General features: G+C 41.4%; 1 protein-coding gene across 2 annotated transcripts in view; it reads left to right on the top strand.

The window, feature by feature from the left end:
* LOC124619476 (protein transport protein Sec24C) overlaps positions 1-23,322 on the top strand; it is a 119,497-nt gene that overhangs the window by 25,482 nt on the left and 70,693 nt on the right. For both annotated transcript variants that reach the window (XM_047145895.1, XM_047145888.1), the window contains exon 3: positions 2,217-2,335. In XM_047145895.1, the coding sequence (XP_047001851.1) occupies positions 2,217-2,335 (119 nt within the window). The remainder of the gene's footprint in view (positions 1-2,216; positions 2,336-23,322) is intronic.

The following is a 23,322-nucleotide window of genomic DNA, read 5'->3' as shown; positions in this document are numbered from 1 at the left end:
TTCTCAGTGCTAATTTGCTAAATCCAAAGGTCAAGGCTTTGATCCCCAGTTAATTTTAGTATTTTTATCTCGGCAAAAATAATCAATTGGATAGGTAAGTAATCTACTCAACAAGCATTGGCAGGAGAACACACATAAAAGTATAGTGACGATTCAGAAGTATTGAAGGGAAAGGAAGAGGTATGAAGGAAAAGGACTGATGAGGTTTAGGAAATGAGGAGAGTTTGCAGCAGTCACCCAGAACCCTCTGTCAGAAGAGACTTACCGAACTGTATGAGAAGCCCTGATCTGACCCCTGACTCTCCTTGTTTTCTAAACCTGCATCAACTCTTTTGTCAGGAGGAGGTACCACTGACTCTGAAAGCTTGCAAATTTCAGTACTTTTATGTGTGTTCTCCTACTGCTGCATGGTGAGTAGATCTTTTATCTATCCAATTATGTTGTAGTATTTTTATCAGTTATTCATCATTTCTTTTACTCTATCAATGTTTGTTAATGTGTGAAATGCTACAGTTCAGATTCCATTTTAAACGATAAATCATCCTATAACTGAGTAGTCCAGTTTAAAAATCAGAGAATGATGACACACCACGTCAACTAGAACCGTGTGTAGTAAAGCACTGTGGTGTTCAAAAATAGTCTCTGGGTATTTTGTGTAGACAGTGATAGGAACTACATCATATAACTCACAGCTGTACTTATTACTTACTTATTACTTTATTTAGACTATCCATGTACAGTTGCTTTTTTATTATTTAAAAGAGTCAGTGACAGGTTTTCACTGTGATTTAAGATGCACCTAATATAAATACATAGACAGCTGATTGTACACCCATAGTTTAATTTATAGTGAATTTTTACTTTTGCATATAGTTGTATATTGTAATTAGACATTAAATGTTTGTAATATCATTGAGCCTGTAACTTAAGATCGCTGGACAATTCTACTAAGTGATAAGGCTTGTGCCAAATACATTATAAGAAATGTAGGTTTGTATTATATAATTCAGTGCCTAACAGACTTTGGTGTGATAACAGATTTGTATTCTTTTTACATCTTCTTGTGATTACCACCTCTGTAATTATTTCCATTACCTTTATGATGGATAACAACAGAAAACTTGTGTACCCCTACCACGCTAAAATGATCACTAATTATCATAACAGCTTTTGCAACAGAGGTACCTCACATCACCCGATGGCATCCTTGTCCATAGATGTTGAAAGTGGGTTGGCCATCTTGAAGTTGTCTTAATCCAAACCTCTTTTGGATGTGTGGGAAATAGTTGTTGGTCCCTCTTTCTTCTTCAGGGTTTATGACAAAGAAATTTTGAATATAAATTTAAGCATTAGGAAGACATTGGTAAAGGTGTTTGTGCAGAGTGTAGCCTTACATGGAAGTGAAATATGGATGTTATAAACATTTCAGAAAGGAGGGAATAGAAGCTTTTGAAATGTGGTGCTACAGAAGAATGCTGAAAATTAGATGATAGATCAGATAGCAAATGAGGTGATGCTGAATTAAACTGAAAAAAAAAAAGAATTTTGTCACAACGTGTGTAAAAGATAAGATTGGTTGATAAGGCACTGCCTTAAGGCATTGAGAAATTGTGATTTTGGTAATGAAACGTGTGTTGGGGGAGGGGGGGATGAGTTTGGGGGATTGCAAGGAAGACAAAGGCTTGAGCACAGTAAGCAGATTCAGATGGATTTAAGTTGTGGTAGTTATTCAGGTTTGTACAAGACAGACTATTGTGGAGAGCCACTTCAAACTAAGTGTTCAGATTGAAGACAGCATTGACAACACACTGTCATACCTAGCTGAGCTGCTTATTTTCTGCATTACTTTTCTGCCTCTTTCACCCACTTCTACACAATTGCTGAAATCGAGTAACTAGTCAAGGAAGACACCTAAATATCTGGAAACAGTTTTTTTTTATGTGCCTGTTATTAAGCCACATGAGTGGATCTCTTAAGAACAGGATTCATCTAGAGATAGCTCGTTTGTTTTACGGAAGTGTGAATATAAAGTCAGCGTCAGGTTTATTCAGTTTAATGTACTGTGTTAAATAGGAAAAGCTTAGTATTTGAAAATATAAAACTATCTTACTCTCAAAATGAAGGCACTATATAGTAGAGTTCTACACAATCAATAGATGTGCAGGCATTCATCGAATTGATAAAATGTGATTGCAATAAACCCCTCTGTGTTACAGGAATGATGGGGTTTCCTCCTCAGCATCAACAAATGCAGGCCTCACCAAATCAGCTTGCTGGCCAAATGGCAGCAATGAATCTGTCAGGAAGCCAGCAGAAGCATGGCAATGAAAACCAGGTACGCTAATGGACACAGTGATAAAATGGGAAAGCTTAAAATTCAAGATTTCAGAATCCATGAAACATTGTATACCATAAGTAATCATTCGATTATTACAGATTCAGTTGTTTTCCATGACATATACAGCCATCCCATTACGCAGGCACAACTAGTGACCTTGCATGTCAATAATGCTCATAAAATATGTAGCAGTGGTCTGCTTTAAACAACAGACATTTTTAAAAATGTTTTTGGAGTGCTTTAGTTAACATTGCACTGTGTAGTAGAAAACAAATTCATTGCTGAAAATTGTTACGTTGGGAAACCAGATTATCTTGCTTGGGAAGTGGTTCTTTGTCAACACTAAGAATTTTTTAATGTTTTGGTTAGGTGACATTCAGCATTCATTAAGTAATTGAAAAAGCAAATTTTAATCATCAACCGTTTTTATTTGTATCTTAATGTCTACCAGTTTTGGTTGTGGACCACCTTCACATGGTGTCTACCAAAAGTACAAAATGGAACAAGTAATGTACACACAAAATACAAAATTTTTAATAAGTTTATAAGCAAAATCTTTTCATGAATACCTACAAAGCAAAAACATATTAAGTGAATACCTATCATTTTCTTTTCTGGTTGATAGAAAACCTTAAATGTCATAATATAATGTAACTGGATTTCCTTCTCATCCTGTCCGGTAAGTCCCTCCTGACCCGCAGTTCTGGGTGACTTTTTCCAAAATCTACCTCTTTTTTCCTAGACATCTCCAGTCCTTTTCAATCACCCCTCTTCCTTCCCCTTCAACCATTCTGTTGGAAGGAGGAGCCACTGGCTCAGAAAGCTTGCATAATTATAACCTTTTTTTATGTGCGTGTTCTGCAGCTGCTTGGTGGGTAGATTTTTTTTTATCAATTCAATTCAATTACATTAAATGTCATAGGTATAAGAAAACAACACAGCTACAGAGGCTGCACTGTGTAGCCCTTAGCTCTTTGGTTTCTTATCTTTTTGTACATCATTTTGTAACTATTGTCCTGTTGAGCATATTCCTATCAGACTCCTGTGGAACATGTTATGTTGTTTTTGTATATTTATTATGAAGTTTCTGATTTTCTATCAACAAGAAAAGAAATGATCTGAGTGTTCATGTGATCTGTTTTTGCCTTGTAAATGTTTATGAACAGATTTTGCTTATGTACTTTCTACAAGGTTTGTATTTTATATTTTTTGTACATTACTTTGTCTATTTTGTGCTTCTGGTAGATATCTAGCTTTAAATCTGTATTCTGCAAACCACTGTGAAGTGCATGGCAGAGGGTGTGTTCCATTATACCAGTTACTAGGGTTTCTTCCTGTTACATTCATGTGCGGAGCGTGGGAAAATGCTTCATTTAATATCTCTGTGTGTGCTGTAATATCCTGCGAAGATGGTCCACAGCCAAAACCAGTAGATATTAAGGTACAAATAAAAACAGCAGTGTTAAAATTTTTCTCAAAAACAAGTAAGACTATTGGCTGGATTCTTTTGAATGCAAAAACACATTATTAATTGAGAGAGAAAACTTAGCAGAATAGATTAGTCACACTAAGAAAAAGATCGACAGCAATGATCAAATTTTTATCATCTTGGAGATAGATATCAGGTTAAAATGGTTGAAAATAAAAGTAGTCTGTTTATTATTTATTTAGGTTTCTGTCACAATTGCTTAATTACGGTGGATTACACAATGGAACATTCATCAAGTCAACATAACAAATATTGACTGATACATGAACAATTATTTTGAATGTTTCATTGGAATTACGTTATTCAGTTGTGGCAGAAAACTTAATTAATAAATTGAATTACCGGTCCCTTATGCCAGTGCAATATTAGAATTGCACAGAAGCAGCCTATATTTGGTGTGTTTGGTCCAAAGTATAAGTTAAAAGCACTAAATTCTTATGCACAATGTGTTCAAGGGGTTTGTCTGAAGTTCATACATTGAGCCAGTGCGTGGAAAAGCAGCATGTTAAGCCTGCTGTGATTATAATACCAGACTTCTTTTGGCTGTCAGCTGTTACAGTGTTGTTCACACGTTTTCATAGTTGTCTTGGGCCAAATTCCCAGAATAACCAAAATATCTGGTGCTTGATGTGAATATTGGAAGGAACATACTGAAACTATGGTGAACTTATACTAATTGTTCATTTCATGTGGTTTTTTGAGCCTCTTCCTTTCTGAACTTCAACATTGTTCTGTAGCACCACTTTTCAAAAGCTATTCTCTTTTCGCCTAAACTGTTTATTGACCATGTTTCACTTATGTACATGGTTACACTCCAGACAAATACTTTAAGCAAAGACTTCCTAACACTTTAATCTACATCTGATGTTATCAAATTTATCATCTTCAGAAATGTTTTTCTTGCCATTGCCCAGTCTACATTTTATATCTTGTCTTCTATGGCCATCATGAATTAGTTTGCTGCCAAATTAGTGAAACTTATCTGCTACTTTAAGTCTGTCATTTTCTAATCTAATTCCCTTAGCATCACCCGATTTAATTTGACTACATTCCATTAGCCTCGTTTTGCTTTTTTTGATGTTCATCTTATATGCTCCTTTCAATACAATGTCAATTCTGTTCTGCTGCTCTTCAAAGTCCTTTTTTGTCTCTGACAGAATTGCGATGTCATTGGTAAACCTCAAAATTTTTATTTCTTCTCCATAAACTTTAATTCCTTCTCCAAATTTTTCTTTGATTTTCTTTACTGCTTGCTCAGTGTGTACATTGAATAACATGGGAGATAGGCTACAACTCTGTTTCATTCCCTTCTCAATCACTACTTCCCTTTCATGCCTCTGGACTCTTATAAGTGCCAGTTGGTTTCCGTACAAGTTGTAAATCGTCTTTCACTCCATGTATTTTACCCCTGCTACCTTCAGAATCTGAATTTCAAAGAGTGGTTCAGGTGACGTTTTCAAAAGCTTTCTCTAAGTCTATAAATGTTATAAACATAGCTTTGCCTTTCCTTAACCTGTCTTCTAAGATAAGTCATAGGGTCAGTAATGCCTTGCATGATACTACATTTCTCCGAAATCCAAACTGATCTTCCCCGAGTATGGCTTTTACCAGTTTTTGCAGCCTTATGTAAAGCCTGAGGGTATTTCACCTGACTTGTATATTTTACACACCAGATGGAAAGGCCGCGCGGGAGTAGCAGAGTGGTCTAAGGCACTGCAGTCATGGACTGTGCGGCTGGTCCCGGCGGAGATTTGAGTCCTCCCTCGGGCGTGTGTGTGTGTGTGTGTGTGTGTGTGTGTGTGTGTGTGTGTGTGTGTTTGTCCTTAGGATAATTTAGGTGAAGTAATGTGTAAGCTTAGGGACTGATGACCTTAGCAGTTAAGTCCCATAAGATTTCACACACATTTGAACCAGATGGAAGAGTTCTGTCATGACTGGCTCTCCCAAGGCTATCAGTAGGTCTGATAGAAATTCATGAAAGAAGGTCTGACATGCTTGCAGCTGATGTCAAGGTCTGACAGAAAGTTATCTACTCCAGGGGCCTTGTTTAGACTTAGGTCTTTCAGTACTCTGTTAATTTATTCTCCTAGTATCATGTCTCCCATCTCTTCATCTACTTCTTCTTCCATTTCTATAGTATTGCCTGCAAGTTCATCTCCCTTGTAAAGGCCCTCTATATACTCCTTCCACCTTTGAGCTTTCCCTTCTTTGCTTAGGACTAGTTTTCCACCTGAGCTCTTGATACTCATACAGCTGATTCTCTTTTCTCACGAGGCCTCTTTAATTTTCCTGTAGGCAGTATCTATCTTTCACTTAATGATATATGCTTCTAAATTCTTAAATTTGTCCTCTAGCCACTTCTGCGTAGCGATTTTGCACTTCCTGTCACTCATTTTTAGACATTTGTATTCCTTTTCTTCTGCTTCATTTGCTGCATTTTTATATTTTCTGTTTTCATCAGTTAAATTCGATATCTCCTTTGTTATCCAAGGGTATCTACTAGGCCTTATCTTTTTGCCTATTTAATCCTCTGATGCTTTCACTATTGTCTCTCTTAAAGCTATCTGTTCATCTTCCGCTGTACTCCTTTCCCCTGTTCTAGTCAGTCGTTACCCAATGCTCCCTCTGAAACTCACAATCACCTCTGGTTCTTTCAGCTTATACAGGTCTCATCCCCTTGATTTCCTCCCTTTTTGTAATTTTTTTAGTTTTAACATACAGTTCATAACCAATGAATTGTGGTCAGTCTTCATCTGCCCTTGGAAATGTCTTACAATGTAAAATAATTTCATAAAGATAAAAAACATTTGTGACTGGTAGCGATATTTGAGGACTATAAGCAGTTCAGTTATTTAAATATTAAGTCAGTTGACAATACACCATACAACTGTTAACAACAAACATGATAAACAAAACTGCCCAAAGGTTGGTTTTTAACATCACAGTGCGATACTAGGCATGACACTATTGCGGGTGGTGTGCCCTTGCCATCCTCTGACTTTTGAACTGCAATACACTGCCAGTTTTATGATCAATTTCACCTAGACCCCCTGGAACTCCATAAAATCAGTGAAACTTAAAACTAGCAAAATATAGAATAGCAAGCTACTACTTACTGAGCTTACACAGCACAGAGCAAGAACTGGAAATTGAAAATCTGTAATTTATTTCTTTTGGTTTTCCCAACTCAGCAACCAAACTGTAAACTTTGCCTTATGTAGAACTCAGACTATGCTGCAAATCAGTCTGTCACCATAACCTACATTTCAAATAATATTGACGTACAAAATTGTTAAGGCTTTTGTGGCCACTTGTTGACAAACTGCCTATTGGCTTCTGTCTCGGGTTCTTCGGCCGACGTTCATCTAATGATTTTTCTGACGTTTCGCCAGCACGAGTGGCTGGCATTGTCAAACCTTCACCCTCCATTGCCGGTGGTGAACTGGAGCCGAGCTCGCGGGTGCAGACTATATGTACCTGGCGCGCCAACGTCTGAGGGCTTCTCCACGGTCATTTCCGGTGCGGTTCTCCTCTTGCTACCTGCGACGGTCGTTCGCTGCAGTACGGGAAGCCAGGATCCGTTGACCTTAAGGCTTTCCTCTTTCTTGTTCAAACTGTTCGCGTGTTTTTGTATTTCTACAGCTTCTCTGAACAAGCGCGTGTGATAGTGCTTCTCTACAGCCAGAACTTCCGTGTCGGCGAATTTTATTACGTGGTCGGTCTCATTGAGTGCGTGCTCTTCCACGGCCGATTTTTCCACCTGCCCCAACCTACAATGTCGCTTATGCTCGTTGAGCCTGGTGTTGATGGATCGTCCAGTCATTCCGACAAACTTTTCCGCATGTGTATGGTGCACGGTATATTCCCGACATTGCAAGTGGGTCTCTTTTCTCTTTCGCCGATCTAAGACACTCTTTGGTCTTCCTTGTCTGTTTGAAAATCGTCTGTACGCCATGTTTGCGCAATATACGGCCGATTCTGTCCGTCACTCTGGGAATGTATGGCAGAAAGGCCGTACCCGACATTTCTTTTTCTGGTTCCTTACTTCGCTGAGTGTTTGGCTCTGTTACACTTCAAATATACACTGCTGGCCACCGGAAATGCAACACCAAGAAAGACAAGAGGTAGCACAACAAAATTTATTTTGTAGATAACATGTTGACCAAGTATCAAATGATTACGTTTACAGACGTCTGTGACATGTGGTTCCTGCCAGAATCAGTAGCCAGAGTAGCCGCCATTGTTGGAGATCACCGCTGCCACACGTCTCGGCATTGAGTCAAAGAGACGTTGGATGTGTTCCTGGGGTACAGCAGCCCAAGCAGCTTCCACACGTTGCCAAAGATCATCTGGTGTGGCAGCTGGGGATGTAATCTGGGTCGCTCGTTGAGCAACCATGGACCACATGTTTTCTATCGGCGAAAGATCCGGAGAGCGAGCCGGCCAGGGAAGCAATTCAATCTGGTTATTGACGAAGAACCTTTGGACAATGCGTGCCACGTGTAGTCGCGCATTATCCTGTTGAAATATGGCTGTGGCCGAGCCCTGAAGGTAAGGAAGGACAACTGGCTCCAGCACCTCGGATATATAGCGCCGGCTATTTAAAGTACCGGCAATGCGTACTAGAGGCGTGCAAGAGTAATATCCAATACCGCCTCATACCATAATACCCGATGCAAGACCAGTGTGGCGGTGCATAATGCAGCTGCCCAGCATCCTCTCTCCACGGTGTCTCCACACTCGAATCCGACCATCGTGGTGCTGCAGACAGAAGCGTGCCTCATCAGTAAAGACAAAGTCATTCCATTCTGCCGTCCACATCCGTCTGTCATCACACCATTGGCGACGGAGACGTCTGTGGTTCTGCGTCAATGGTAGACGAAGCAATGGACGTCTTGCGGACAGACCACTCTGCTGTAAACGGCGTCGAATGGTACGCGCAGACACTGGATGATGCATTACAGACGCAATGTGCTGTGCTATGGTTCGGGATGTCACTGAGCGATCCGTCACTGCCATGCGCACAATTTGCCTATCAGCACATGCAGTGGTGCACCGAGGTGAATGCGATCGACCACGTCGGTCCGTCGTACCCTCCTGCATCCAACGGTCACATATCCGCATTACAGTTGTTTGGTTTCGTCCAAGACGACTAGCGATTTCTCTGTATGATAATCCACAATCTCGGTAAGCCACTATCCTTCCTCTGTCGAACTCTGATACTTGATCAAACGATGTTCGCTGTTGTCTACGAGGCATAACTGATCGTCTTGTGAAACAACCACAAGGTAAACATACGTGCCGAACGTACACTCGTAGAAATCGCCAAGCCTTAAATGGCGCTATGAGGTGGCGCCACAGGCGCGCGTGATGTGCGTCTGCGCTGAAATTCTAATCAGTTGCATATCTCATCGCTGCAAAACCATGGTGTAAATTTCACTTGATTCGGATGCTTCCTTCAGGGTACTGCATTTACGGTGGCCAGCAGTGTAATTTTTGGAGTACCCATTGCTCCTCAGGACAGTTTCCAGGTGTTGCATTTCTCGTTTGAGGTGTTGCGGCTCACATATTCGTCCGTTACGAGCGTACTAATCATGCCTCTTTTCTGGCTCGGGTGGTGGTTTGACAGTTTGTGCAGGTATCGGTCCGTGTGTGTCGGTTTTCGATAAACGCTGTGTCCCAGGTTTTCGCCGTCCCTTGTGACCAGCACATCTAGAAATGGCAGTTTCTTGTCCTTTTCTACTTCCATGGTAAATGTTATGTTGGCATGGAGGCTGTTCAAGTGTCTTAGGAAGTCACCGAGCTGTTCTTCACCATGGCTCCACACGACGAAAGTATCATCGACGTACCTGTACCACACCTTAGGTTTGCAAGTCGCCGAGTCCAGTGCCTGTGCTTCGAATTGTTCCATGAAGAAGTTGGCCACCACTGGACTGAGAGGACTACCCATGGCCACGCCTTCCAGCTGTTCGTAGAAATCTCCATTCCACGTGAAATAGCTCGTGGTGAGACATGCATGGAAGAGCTTTCTGATGTCCTGCGGGAAAATGGAACCGATGTGCTCCAGAGCGTCACTGAGTGGCACTTTCGTAAATGACGAAACAACACCAAAGCTGACCAAGATGTCGTTTGGTGCAAGTTTCAGTTTCTTCAGCTTGTCAATGAAATGTCCTGAGTCCTTAATGTATGTGTCGGCCTTCCCCACGTGTGGCTGGAGCAGAGAGGCCAAGTGTTTTGCCAGTTTATATGTCGGTGATCCAGGAGCGCTAACGATCGGTCTCAGTGGAACGTTGTTCTTATGGATCTTGGGTAATCCATACAGCCGAGGTGGTAGGGCTTCTGTGTTGCGCAGGTTTCTCTGTATGTCCGTCGGCAGAGAAGACGCCTTGATTAATCGATTCGTATTCCGTGTGATACGCTGCGTCAGATCTGCGCTTAGTTTTCGATACGTCGTCGGATCTAATAGGTCTCTGATCTTTTGCTGCTCATAATCTTCGGTCTTCATTACGACGGTCGCACTCCCCTTATCGGCAGGCAGTACCAATATACTCTTGTCGGCGTTGAGATTCTTAATGGCTTGTACCTCTTCTTTCTTCAGGTTGCAAGCTAGTGGTTTTGCTCGGCGCAGTATCCTGGCTGTTGCCGTGCGTATTTCCTCTGCCCTTTCACAAGGAAGGGTCCGAATGGCTGCTTCGGTGTTGGCAATGATATCCTTGTCGGTCTGCTTCTGGCATCTATCAACTAAATAGCAGAATGCATCGAGACAACTGGGACAAGACCGACAGCATCACTCACAGGAGCATGCAGAACAAACTCGAGCGCTGCACCGAGCGACAGAAGAAAAAATTTGAAAGATGCCAGAAGCAGACCGACAAGGCGATTCCCGACATGTCACACACAGTGGTCAACCTCACTGAACGACAATTGATCGAAGAGGAAGTGTCTGTTCTTCAAAAAGGAGGGAATTTCGCTATCATCCCGAGAACTATACCTATGGAGGATATCATTGCCAACACCGAAGCAGCCATTCAGACCCTTCCTTGTGAAAGGGCAGAGGAAATACGCATGGAAACAGCCAGGATATTGCGCCGAGAAAAACCACCAGCTTGCAACCTGAAGAAAGAAGAGGTACAAGCCATTAAGAATCTCAATGCCGACAAGAGTATATTGGTACTGAATGCCGATAAGGGGAATGCGACCGTCGTAATGAAGACCAAAGATTATGAGCAGCAAAAGATCAGAGACCTATTAGATCCGACGACGTATCGAAAACTAAGCCCAGATCTGACGCAGCGTATCACACGGAATACGAATCGATTAATCAAGGCGTCTTCTCTGCCGACGGACATACAGAGAAACCTGCGCAACACAGAAGCCCTACCACCTCGGCTGTATGGATTACCCAAGATCCATAAGAACAACGTTCCACTGAGACCGATCGTTAGCGCTCCTGGATCACCGACATATAAACTGGCAAAACACTTGGCCTCTCTGCTCCAGCCACACGTGGGGAAGGCCGACACATACATTAAGGACTCAGGACATTTCATTGACAGGCTGAAGAAACTGAAACTTGCACCAAACGACATCTTGGTCAGCTTTGGTGTTGTTTCGTCATTTACGAAAGTGCCACTCAGTGACGCTCTGGAGCACATCGGTTCCATTTTCCCGCAGGACATCAGAAAGCTCTTCCATGCATGTCTCACCACGAGCTATTTCACGTGGAATGGAGATTTCTACGAACAGCTGGAAGGCGTGGCCATGGGTAGTCCTCTCAGTCCAGTGGTGGCCAACTTCTTCATGGAACAATTCGACGCACAGGCACTGGACTCGGCGATTTGCAAACCTAAGGTGTGGCACAGGTACGTCGATGATACTTTCGTCGTGTGGAGCCATGGTGAAGAACAGCTCGGTGACTTCCTAAGACACTTGAACAGCCTCCATGCCAACATAACATTTACCATGGAAGTAGGAAAGGACAAGAAACTGCCATTTCTAGATGTGCTGGTCACAAGGGACGGCGAAAACCTGGGACACAGCGTTTATCGAAAACCGACACACACGGACCGATACCTGCACAAACTGTCAAACCACCACCCGAGCCAGAAAAGAGGCATGATTAGTACGCTCATAACGGACGAATATGTGGGCCGCAACACCTCAAACGAGAAATGCAACACCTGGAAACTGTCCTTAGGAGCAATGGGTACTCCAAAAATTATATTAGAAGTGTAACAGAGCCAAACACTCGGCGAAGTAAGGAACCAGAAAAAGAAATGTCGGGTACGGCCTTTCTGCCATACATTCCCAGAGTGACGGACAGAATCGGCCGTATATTGCGCAAACATGGCGTAAAGACGATTTTCAAACCGACAAGGAAGATCAAAGAGTGTCTTAGAATTGCGAAGGAGAATAGAGACCCACTTGCAATGTCGGGAATATACCGTGTACCATACAAATGCGGAAAAGTTTATGTCGGAATGACTGGACGATCCATCAACACCAGGCTCAACGAGCATAAGCGACATTGTAGGTTGGGGCAGGTGGAGAAATCGGCCGTGGAAGAGCACGCACTCAATGAGACCGACCACGTAATAAAATTCGCCGACACGGAAGTTCTGGCTGTAGAGAAGCACTATCACACGCGCTTGTTCAGAGAAGCTGTAGAAATACAAAAACACGCGAACAGTTTGAACAAGAAAGAGGAAAGCCTTAAGGTCAACGGATCCTGGCTTCCCGTACTGCAGCGAACGACCGTCGCAGGTAGCAAGAGGAGAACCGCACCGGAAATGACCGTGGAGAAGCCCTCAGACGTTGGCGCGCCAGGTACATATAGTCTGCACCCGCGAGCTCGGCTCCAGTTCACCACCGGCAATGGAGGGTGAAGGTTTGACAATGCCAGCCACTCGTGCTGGCGAAACGTCAGAAAAATCATTAGCTGAACGTCGGCCGAAGAACCCGAGACAGAAGCCAGTAGGCAGTTTGTCAATATTGACGTAGATGCAAAACAGATATTTTGTTTGATTCTAAGAGGATCAGTTCAAAAGTTCTGCACACTGCACATATATAGTATTTTCCTCAGCAAAGGAAGTGTTTTTCTTCAAAAATTCAAGTTCATCACACCCAGCACCTACTGTGACAAGATTGTCATTACATTAAATACTTAATCTTTCTCCTGTAATGGAAATTAAAACAATGTTACATCACTGGCTATGCAAATCAGGTCTCCTACCATCATTGTAACTTCCTCTGACCATTTGCGATAGGCATTACTAACGTACACTTTGAGATCAGTGTTGATGGCCCTTCATCTGGTTTTACTGGAGTGGGGATGGCCCTTTATTTAGTTTTACTGTAAATAGTGAAACTTTCAATACCGTGACAAAGCAGGTGATCAGTGTTTCTGTTTCCACAGTGTATTAACTCCTGTGAATCAAGATGATCTCAAAATGATGATATTTAGTTTTTGAAAACTACCTGCTTCTGTTCCCCTCAAAACTTTAACACAAGGAGACTTGTTCTTACAGCTACCGAAAATAAACAGCAAGACGTTCTTGTAATAATAAGTGCAAAGCCAATGAAAACAGGATATGGGATGCACTACAAAATCACCAAAATAACCACCAACCTATGAAAATTTTGCTCTGCAGTTGTGTGTAAAAGTTAAATGAACTTACCAATACCACAGTTTGGTTTTGAGCTGTGACATAATGGTGTGGTGTGTGTGATGTCATATGTGCACAAACAAAAATATGAGGGTTCTTTCAAAAGTTCTCAACATTGTAAGACAGAACTGAAGAAAATACTTTATTTTACAGAATACCTTTACAAGCCTTCAATATAATGTCCATTCTTGCATGTGATAGCTTCGGATGACTTGTGTATTCTGGATAGGGCACCTTCACTGTTGAGCTCTTTGATTACTTGGGCCACCTCACTAGAAGCTTCATCAGTTTTTATCAAAAGATTTGCTATGGCACTATTCCTTCAATTTGAGAAACAAATCAGTCTGGTGGGCCTATATCAGGTTGATAAGGTGGGTAGGGAGGTATTTCCTATTCATTTTGTCAAGCGTTTCTGTCACTGGGTGGGCAATATCCAGTCTTGTTTTAGCATGCAAAATGAGGACATCATCTGCAAGCATGTCAGACCTTCTTTCATGAATTTTGGGTGCAAAATATTTAGCAGAAACAGCTTGTAGTATATGCATGTTACAGACGCCCCGTGGGGCACTATTTGTAGCTATGACTTCCTTCATGTTGTATGCAGATATCAGTTTTACCTTTGATTGTTGGTAGAAGAATTTTTTTGGGTGTGGAGAGTTGGAACTTATCCATTATGATGACTGAGACTTCAGTTCTGGCTCAGAATCTCTTATTCAGGTTTCAGAGGCTGTCCTCCTCCTGTTCGATAACATTGAAGCAATTTTTCTGCGATTCTTTTGTGACCTGTTTTTTGCTTGTCACTCAGATCTTGCAGAACCCATCTGTCAACAACTTTTCTCATCTTTAACTTTATAGTTATCATTCTGTAAACTGAAGTGACAGACATTCTGACCTAATATGCAATTTTCTCACTTTTTTTAATCCACCCTCAAAATATCATTAACAATATATTGAGAGGTAAAGTCCATTACATTTAATGGTCTTCCACTTCTTGGGTTGTCCTCAGTGCTTAGCTGACATTCATGGAAATGAGCAGATCGCTGCATACCATGCTCTCTACTACACTTCTCTTACATACCTTTCTGAAAGCATTGTAAATTTCCACTTGGTTCTTTTCCTGTAGAGATTGTTTTGTTGTAGGAATGCTGGTCACTACATGTAATCTGACCTGACTCGGTTTCAAGTTCTATTTTCAAACTCAGTTGCTCACAATATAACCACGCAACCAACCAACAAACACACACACACACACACACACACACACACACACACACACACACACACACACACACACATGACCATCACACCTACAACTGACATGTATTTCAACTCGATCACGCCACTGTAATGGTTACACATGCACAATGTGCAGGAATTTTGAAATGATACTCTTAGAATCAAACAAAATATCTGTTTGGTACGTATATTATGTGTAATGTAGGTTATGCTGACAGGCTGATTTGCAGCATAGTTCGAGGTCTACATTAGACAAAGTTAACAGTTTGGTTCTTGAGTTGGTGAAGTCAAGAAATGTGTGATCATCAAAAGAACTGAATTCCTCTTATGGTATGTATGTTAGACACTTGATTTCAACAGGTTGTTTATGTCCCCCATTTTGATGTAGTTGAAGGTTTGTATCTAAGGCTTCAGCTAACGCATGTGCACTATTTTGAAACTTCTTGGAAAATTAACTCTGTGTGCTAGAAATTGACTCAAATCCAGAACATTTCCTTTCGTGGGCAATCATCTTACCAAGTGTTTTGTCGTAAGCATGACTCTCAATGTGATGTCGCAGGTACTGCTAGCGAGGTATCAGAGCTACATACTGTAGCTTCATATAGGAACATCCTGCTGAAAACGGCCAACATCACCACCTTATGACAATGTGCATGTGCTTCATTGAAATGTCACAGTGAGTGTGTGTGTGTGTGTGTGTGTGTGTGTGTGTGTGTCCAACATTTCCTAAACTACTGAATCATTTTAAACCAAGTTTGGTACATGCTATTTGCTCCCTAGGGCTAGAGATATGGGTGAAAAACAGCTCTCCAGCTCCTGCAGGTGAACTGTTTTACTGGCGTGCTTTGCAGGGGCTAAATTTGTGGGTGGACACCCTACGCTGCATGTGGGACTAGTAGCAGTCTGTCATATCAACCTGCTCAACCATGCCATGCCCATCCGCACTGAGCAGGGAGAGGAGGAGGGGGGGGGGGGAAGGAGTGGTGTGTATAGTCCATGTTGTGTAGCTTGCCTTGCACGAGAAGCATGTAATGTGTGGAAGAGTAGCGGCCTGTTTTATCAGCCAACACCATTGAGACAACTCTGTCACACATGGTGCCGTGCTGCAAGTTGCATCTGTCACACTCATTGTCACACTCATTTCATGCTGCTGTAGGAGTGTGATTACATGCAATGTAATAACCAACAGATTATTTATGCATTCAGCATCCGCTGTTGGAATCCTGTACTTACATTGCTGTCGTATTATCCCCCACAACTGTACACGGCACTGCCATTGGGACATGGACAATGTCATGTGGAGCAGGCACAACTGTCTCTCCTATGTGGCATCTCACCATGTCACGAGTGAATGCTACACATTTCAAACACGAATGTCAAAAAGGAAACATACGGCAAGTGGCCAAGTGCCAAGAAAAAAAGTGAACACAAACAGGAAAATGCCCAGGAAAGGGTCATGACTGGCTATGCTGTGTGCTACAGCTTCCATAAATAGTGTGAGATGGTCCAACAGGGTGACACCCAGTTACAATGCAAGAGACAACACTCGGCTGAATGCAGATCATCAGAGACAGTAAAATAGTGAATGCTGCAGCTGCAAGCAATGGAAGGCAGACAGATAAGTATGTAGTGCACATCCCTGCATATCAGTGGAAGGCTTCCCTTATGATCCGTGTAAAGTCTATGAATAGCATGAATCTGTTACCATCGGGAAACTGGGTGCACTGTGTGTTCATTGTTGAGCCAAGATGTTCACAGCAGGTTGTCCTGGCATTTGTTGCAAGAACAATTAAGTGAAACTCGTGCAACTGCTACCTGTGCCAGGCAGACTTTCCATCTACACATCAGGTGATATGCATGAGTGGAATTGTTTCCTTCACAGCTTTGGGGAATACTACACCTGCCTTCAGATGACATTTTTTGGTGCCATGTCACTTGTTAAGCAGCCTGTGTGTTCTACAATACAGGGGCAGATACAACACAAGGTGATTCCTGCTGCCACTACGTTATCATCCATCCAAATTCCTTCAGTTGTACCTAATGGGCAATGGGGAACTGGAAAGGGACACAGTGTGTGTGTGTGTGTGTGTGTGTGTGTGTGTGTGTGTGTGTGTGTGTGTGTGTGTGTGTACACGTTCCAGAAATGAGACATGACATTGTGTTAACATTCTTTGTAATGTTCTGTCAATGCAACAGTTACATCAAACTGTTTGCAGTTGCATTGGAACAAATACTGGCTGATTACGAAGTTGACATACGAGCATGTTGATGGCCACTGGGTGCAACACATGGTACACCACCCAAATATGAAGTGACTGGTTATCGGGACAAACTGTTTTGATTCACTGTGATATACTACTTAACCAGCAGAGCAGTGCAATGGAGCACATTTTGGAGACCTGTGGATTGTACGGCAGCCTGCAATATGCTCTGCTGTTGCCCCATGGTGAGGATGGTTATCACTTGAAAGTAAGACAGATGATACCATCAACTGATGAACTAACCAATAAAAAGGTGTCTGCTGTTGAGTTTTACATGTACTCCTAATGATCCAAGAAATGAGCAGAACCACATAGTAAACTGTTGGCAAGTGTTTGATCAGTACATTGTTGATATAAATGCAAAAACTGAGAACAGGTGCCTTCTGTAGGTCTCCATCAACGTCAGTTGTGTGTTGAGGAATATGTGTGGCCAGTATTACACTATCATATTTCTTTGTGAATGTTGATATATCAAATACTTTTGTCAAAGAAATTTGATAGTGTCATAGGGAACTTTGTCAAATCTTGCCTTTTGTCAAAGAAATAAAATCAAATCTAGGGCCTTACCGTAGATTTCATTATAAAAATCATTCATGTTCTGTTCACTGCCATGTGAACTGTAACTGCTTGGAATGCTGGCATTGCTACTGACATTTGATGTCTGTAGTGTGTTTCTAAACATGAGTGCAAAGTTTAGTTGTTGTGTTCCTTTGACTCATTTTAATAACCTCACTTTTACTCAGGTGGGGTTGGGCAAAGGACTCAATGCACGGTATTAATCGTGTGCTGATCGGCAGCTGGGATATGCTGCAGACGACTCCAAATCCACAATCACAGCTATAGCCACCCACCTCTACATCTGGAAACACTCAGGCAGCTTTCTAGCAAGTCAGAATAGAGAAGGAAACACTCTAAAATAAAAAAAAAATCTTAGGTCTCCATTCTACTATGTCTACTTTTGAACTCTGGATGCCACAAGTTAAAAAGTGCTTCATCTGTTTTGTACTTTTTATTAATTTTGTTGTTGTTGGAACACTAATTCTATTAAATTAAATTATTCAAAAATAAAAATAGTTCTTATTGCCCATATTTTGTGTACTAAACATTTATTTTCCTTTACATATTCCACCTTCAGTGCTTTATAAATCACTTCACACATTTTGTGAATTATTTTGGTTAATGTGCTCTGTAGTATTGGAGTGCTGTATTGTAAGCTAGAATAGCTCTTTCCTGTACCAAGAAATCAGTGTTATGGTGAGCCCTGTCTTGTGCACATACAGCATTTCTGAACTGAGTATTCTGTTTTGTAATATAAGGAGCCACTTTACTGATGAAATACTGAAATGCACTCTCAGGCACTCATAAGTTATTTATATAAGCCTTTGACATCCTTAACTTGCAGTTCTCATAAAAAATTTCTGATTGCTTTCACTATCTCAACTAAAACCCACAGCTCCACCAGAGTATGTTTCCATTTTTCCACTGCTTCTCTTCTAAATGCGCACACAATGCAATTGTGTTACAAGCAACTGCAGTGCGTATTAAGAAGGTGGTGTTGCCTGCCATCTTGAACTTTGACGAAAGTACCCATTTTTAGTACAAATTTGACAAATATTTTATCATATTTCTTTGTCAATCTACTTGGTGTGTATTTGGAGTGGTGTAAAGTAGGGAGTATGTAACTGAGTGGCAAAAGTGAGGTACGAGACATTCACATAATCTATTGTAGTTGAAGAATCTGCAGTCTGTGGACGTTGATGCTCAGAGTTACTGGAACCCAACAGATGGATTGTGCCATATTCACCAATATTAATGAAAATGTTTCTTGCACACACAAATTTGGAGTATTGTAACAGTTCAAAGTAAATTAAATAGTTATTCAGATACATCAACGAAGGAAGCAAAATGGGAGAATTCGGTATTTTCAATGAACTAAATGGAGGTGAAACGATACACTACCATTTGTGGGGGTATATCGGCAGCAATGAGATCATTTGGTACATCCTCAAATTTCCAATTCACAAATGGCATCCTACCATCATGCACTTCATTGTTCATTTGGGAAGTGGCCAAAGAGTATACTTCAACAAAGACAGCACCACCACTTTGGCTGATAACCCATCACACACAATGTTGACAGCGGTCTTTCAGCTATGTCAGGAGGATCCATTTGCAAGAAATTCACTGTGTCTAGAGGCGCCTAAATGTTAAACATCGAGGAAAGTTTTCTGCAGGAGAGAAGTCTGCAGAATGTTACTTCCTCAGGATGCTTCTGCATCTGGTTCACAGACCACATACCTTCCTGGAGCCGCAAGCGGTAAACACCTTCATGGAATTGAAAATGGTAAACAGTGACATGGGCACAATGTTTAGCAGCTGTCTGAGGTTGATTGCGGATTACAGATGATGCTGTCATTTATCATCTAGTAAAGTCATCAGAAGATCAAAACCAATTGCAAAATGATTCCAGTGAGGTATCTTTATGATGTGGAAATTTGCAGTTGACCTTGAATAATGAAAAGTAGGTCATCCACACAAGTGCTAAAAGGAATCCATTAAATCAAATCAAAAGGCTGAAAATTCAATTCAATCCCTAGGAATTACAATTATGAACAACTTAAATTGGCAAGAACACAGCTAATGATGTGAGGATGGCGAACCAAAGACAGCATTTTATTGACAGAAAGTTTAGAAGATTGAGACGATTACTAAAAAGATTGCATACACTTTGCTTGTTTGTCCTCTTTTGGAGTACTGCTCCATGGTAAGGGATTGGTACCAGACGGGGCTGACAGAGTACATTGAAAAAGTTCAAAGAAGGGCAGCATTTTTGCATTATTGAGAAATAGCAGAGAGAGTTTCATGGACATGACACAGGATTTGAGGTGAAAATCAATAAAACAAAGCTGTTTCTCATTGTGATGGAATTTTCTCAAAAAAATTTCAATCAGCAACTTTCTCCTCTGAATGCAAAAATATTTTGTTGATGTCGACCTAACTAGGGAGAAATCAACATTATAATAAAATAATATATAAAAACAAAGATGAGGTGACTTACCGAACAAAAGCGCTGGCAGGTCGATAGACACACAAACAAACACAAACATACACACAAAATTCAAGCTTTCGCAACAAACTGTTGCCTCATCAGGAAAGAGGGAAGAAGAGGGGAAGACGAAAGGAAGTGGGTTTTAAGGGAGAGGGTAAGGAGTCATTCCAATCCCGGGAGCGGAAAGACTTACCTTAGGGGGAAAAAAGGGACAGGTATACACTCGCACACACGCACATATCCATCCACACATACAGACACAAGCAGACATATTTAAAGACAAATATATGTCTGCTTGTGTCTGTATGTGCTTGTGTCTGTATGTGTGGATGGATATGTGCGTGTGTGCGAGTGTATACCTGTCCCTTTTTTTCCCCCTAAGGTAAGTCTTTCCACTCCCGGGATTGGAATGACTCCTTACCCTCTCCCTTAAAACCCACTTCCTTTCGTCTTCCCCTCTCCTTCCCTCTTTCCTGATGAGGCAACAGTTTGTTGCGAAAGCTTGAATTTTGTGTGTATGTTTGTGTTTGTTTGTGTGTCTATCGACCTGCCAGCGCTTTTGTTCGGTAAGTCACCTCATCTTTGTTTTTATATATAATTTTTCCCACGTGGAATGTTTCCTTCCATTATATTGATATCATAATAAAATAAGAGAAATTGGAGCTCTCGAGGAAAGATAAAGATATTTGTTTTTTCTGCACACTGTTGCAGGTGGAATAATAGAAAATTAATGTGAAGGTGGTTAGATGAACCCTCTGCCAGGCACTTAAGTGTGATATCCAGAGTAGCCGAGTAGATGTAGAGAGACATGTTATAAGTTAGGGTTATTTGAAGGAGACGAGCACTGGGATAACACATTAGGCAGTGTCAAATTGGTCTACCTGCCTCAGCACATAAGGAACCGCTTTGCTGTAATATTGACAACATGCAGCCCATGTAATGCAAGCATAGTGTGAAAAAAATGTAAGGAGGCAATGAGTGAGGACATACTTGCCACAATCAGCAATAAAAATCTGACTGCAGCCATTATCTTGAGACTGGATATTTTTGACCAAATGTTGATTGTAATCAGGAACAAATGTGTGTCCATGAGCTACAAAATTTTACTTCAGCTTGGCATGCTAGCTCAAAAATACAACCAATTAGAAGTAATGCAGGCTTAATAGATACACAAAATGAATTAAGTTTGACAGTTGGCATGTGTATGTAGCAACCAAGAGGCCACAACTGAATGAGGACCAGAAGCAGGCATATGACATTATCTGGATTGTGTGTCACAATAATGGGGTGGCACCATTTCCCTTGATATGCCCGGAGGCACAGGGAAAACATTTTTAGTAAATGTCATTCTCTCTGAAGTGGGGGGGGGGGGGCAGAGTGAGTTTGCTCTCACCATCACCACCCAGGTGTTGTGGTGACATTACTGGAGAGAAGGCGGCCAGTCTGTTCTGCACTTCAGTTACTGCTTGACATACTGCAACTTGAATATCTGTTGTGCAGCATAAGCAAGGCCATTGGCAGTGCAATGGTGTCTAAAGACATGGAAAGTGGTTGTGTAGGATCAGTGCACCATGGCACACAGGAATGCTGTTGAGGTGCTGGATGTAACTTTGAGGGATATAAGAGATAACGACAACATGATGAGTGGCACTGTGGCACTAGTGTGTAGAGACTTTTCTCTAAGTTACCAGTCACTGCAAAGTTCACACCTGCTGACACAATCGATGCATGTCTATGAAATTCATTTCTGTTAAGTGTGGAAAATGTCATTGAAATAAAACTTGAGAATATGTCTGTGAGATGACATTGCAGGAGTGTTCCTGGAACAGTTACTAGGAATTGGAAGAGTACCTGTTGACACAGCTGATCTTTGCACTGTGGTATCTAGTTCACATATGGCGTATTCTTGGATATTGCAGATAACTTTTGCACTATGCAGTGGCTGTGATATAGGGTCATTCTTGCTCCTAGAAATGACACTGTCATCAATGTAAACAGTACAGTACTAGCCATGTTACCAGGTGAAATTACTGAGTACACGTCTTTACATACTGCAGTGCATGCTGATGAGGCTGTACAGTTCACAGTGGAGTCTTTGAACTCACTCGATCTTATGCTGGTCTGCTATTGCACCACCTTTCGCTCAAAGTGGACACTGGATCTTTCAAACGGAACATGGGTGTGTCTTAGGAAAATGCTGGCCAGTGTGATGGAGGCCCCTATCTTAACAGGGAAGGAGGAGGGTGAAACTTTGTGCATTCCTTGAATACTGCTCATTCCAATAGACCTCTCCTTCACCTCCTGGAGACTTTAATTTCCTGAATGATTTGCATTTGCGATTATGATAAATAAAGCTCAGGGGTAGACTGTTCAGTACAGTGGAGTGGATTTGTTGTTGTCATGTTTCTCTCATGGACAGTTGTAAGTCGCGTGCTCGAGAGCAAACTCATCCCACAATTTATACATATTAGCACCTGGAGGTACAACAAAGAACATTGTGTGCAAGCGGTCTTAATGTAAATAAATATAACTCCCAAATGTGTGTACTGCATACTGCTTCCCTTGCTGTAGATGATCTACGTCCACTCATCTCATTTTTTTAGTTTGTAATGTGTCTACATTCCACCTGACTGCTGATGTCTTGATACGGAACTTTGAAATCAAATCACACAATGTTGTTACCAATTACACAGATTGGAATAAGTAACCATTGCAGATTGCCTACAAAGAGAGACATTGGGAGGTTGAAGTGGACTGTGATTGGAAGGGGGGGGGGGGGGAGGGGTGGTTATGTCTGCAATATGTATGTTTAACACGTAAGTGAGCGAAGCTGCAGTTAATGGACCGCCAGCTGTTCATTGAGTATCATATACTATCCTCCCATTGGCTGCCTCCAACTTGATGCAGAAACACATTGCTAAACATCTGCTCTGTACCACAAAAAAGTACAGTGTTGATGGCCCTTTATTTTATAAAGTTGAACTACATTCCCTGTGCAGCACTTCAGTCTGCTGGAGAAATATATTCCTATTTAAAGTTGTGGGATGTTCTGGGTCTCTGCAACATACAAACATTAACAATATATTTTAGTTCATGTATGTTGATTAATTATTTGTATTTTTAACTTCATGTACTTGTTGCAGAAATAGACATAAGAAAGTGTGAGTTCTAGTAAACTACAGTTGTTGCATTTCAGCTTCTTCTGTGTCTGCAATGTTGTTGATGTCTTGTAAGGACATTATATGGCTAGTAAGACAAAATGCTTGACAGTGGTCGCAGAGCCA

Source organism: Schistocerca americana, chromosome 1 (genome assembly GCF_021461395.2).
Source record: "Schistocerca americana isolate TAMUIC-IGC-003095 chromosome 1, iqSchAmer2.1, whole genome shotgun sequence".
NCBI lineage: Eukaryota > Metazoa > Arthropoda > Insecta > Orthoptera > Acrididae > Schistocerca > Schistocerca americana.
Note: the sequence above shows the minus strand (reverse complement) of the source record. Positions and strands in the feature narration are given on the sequence as shown.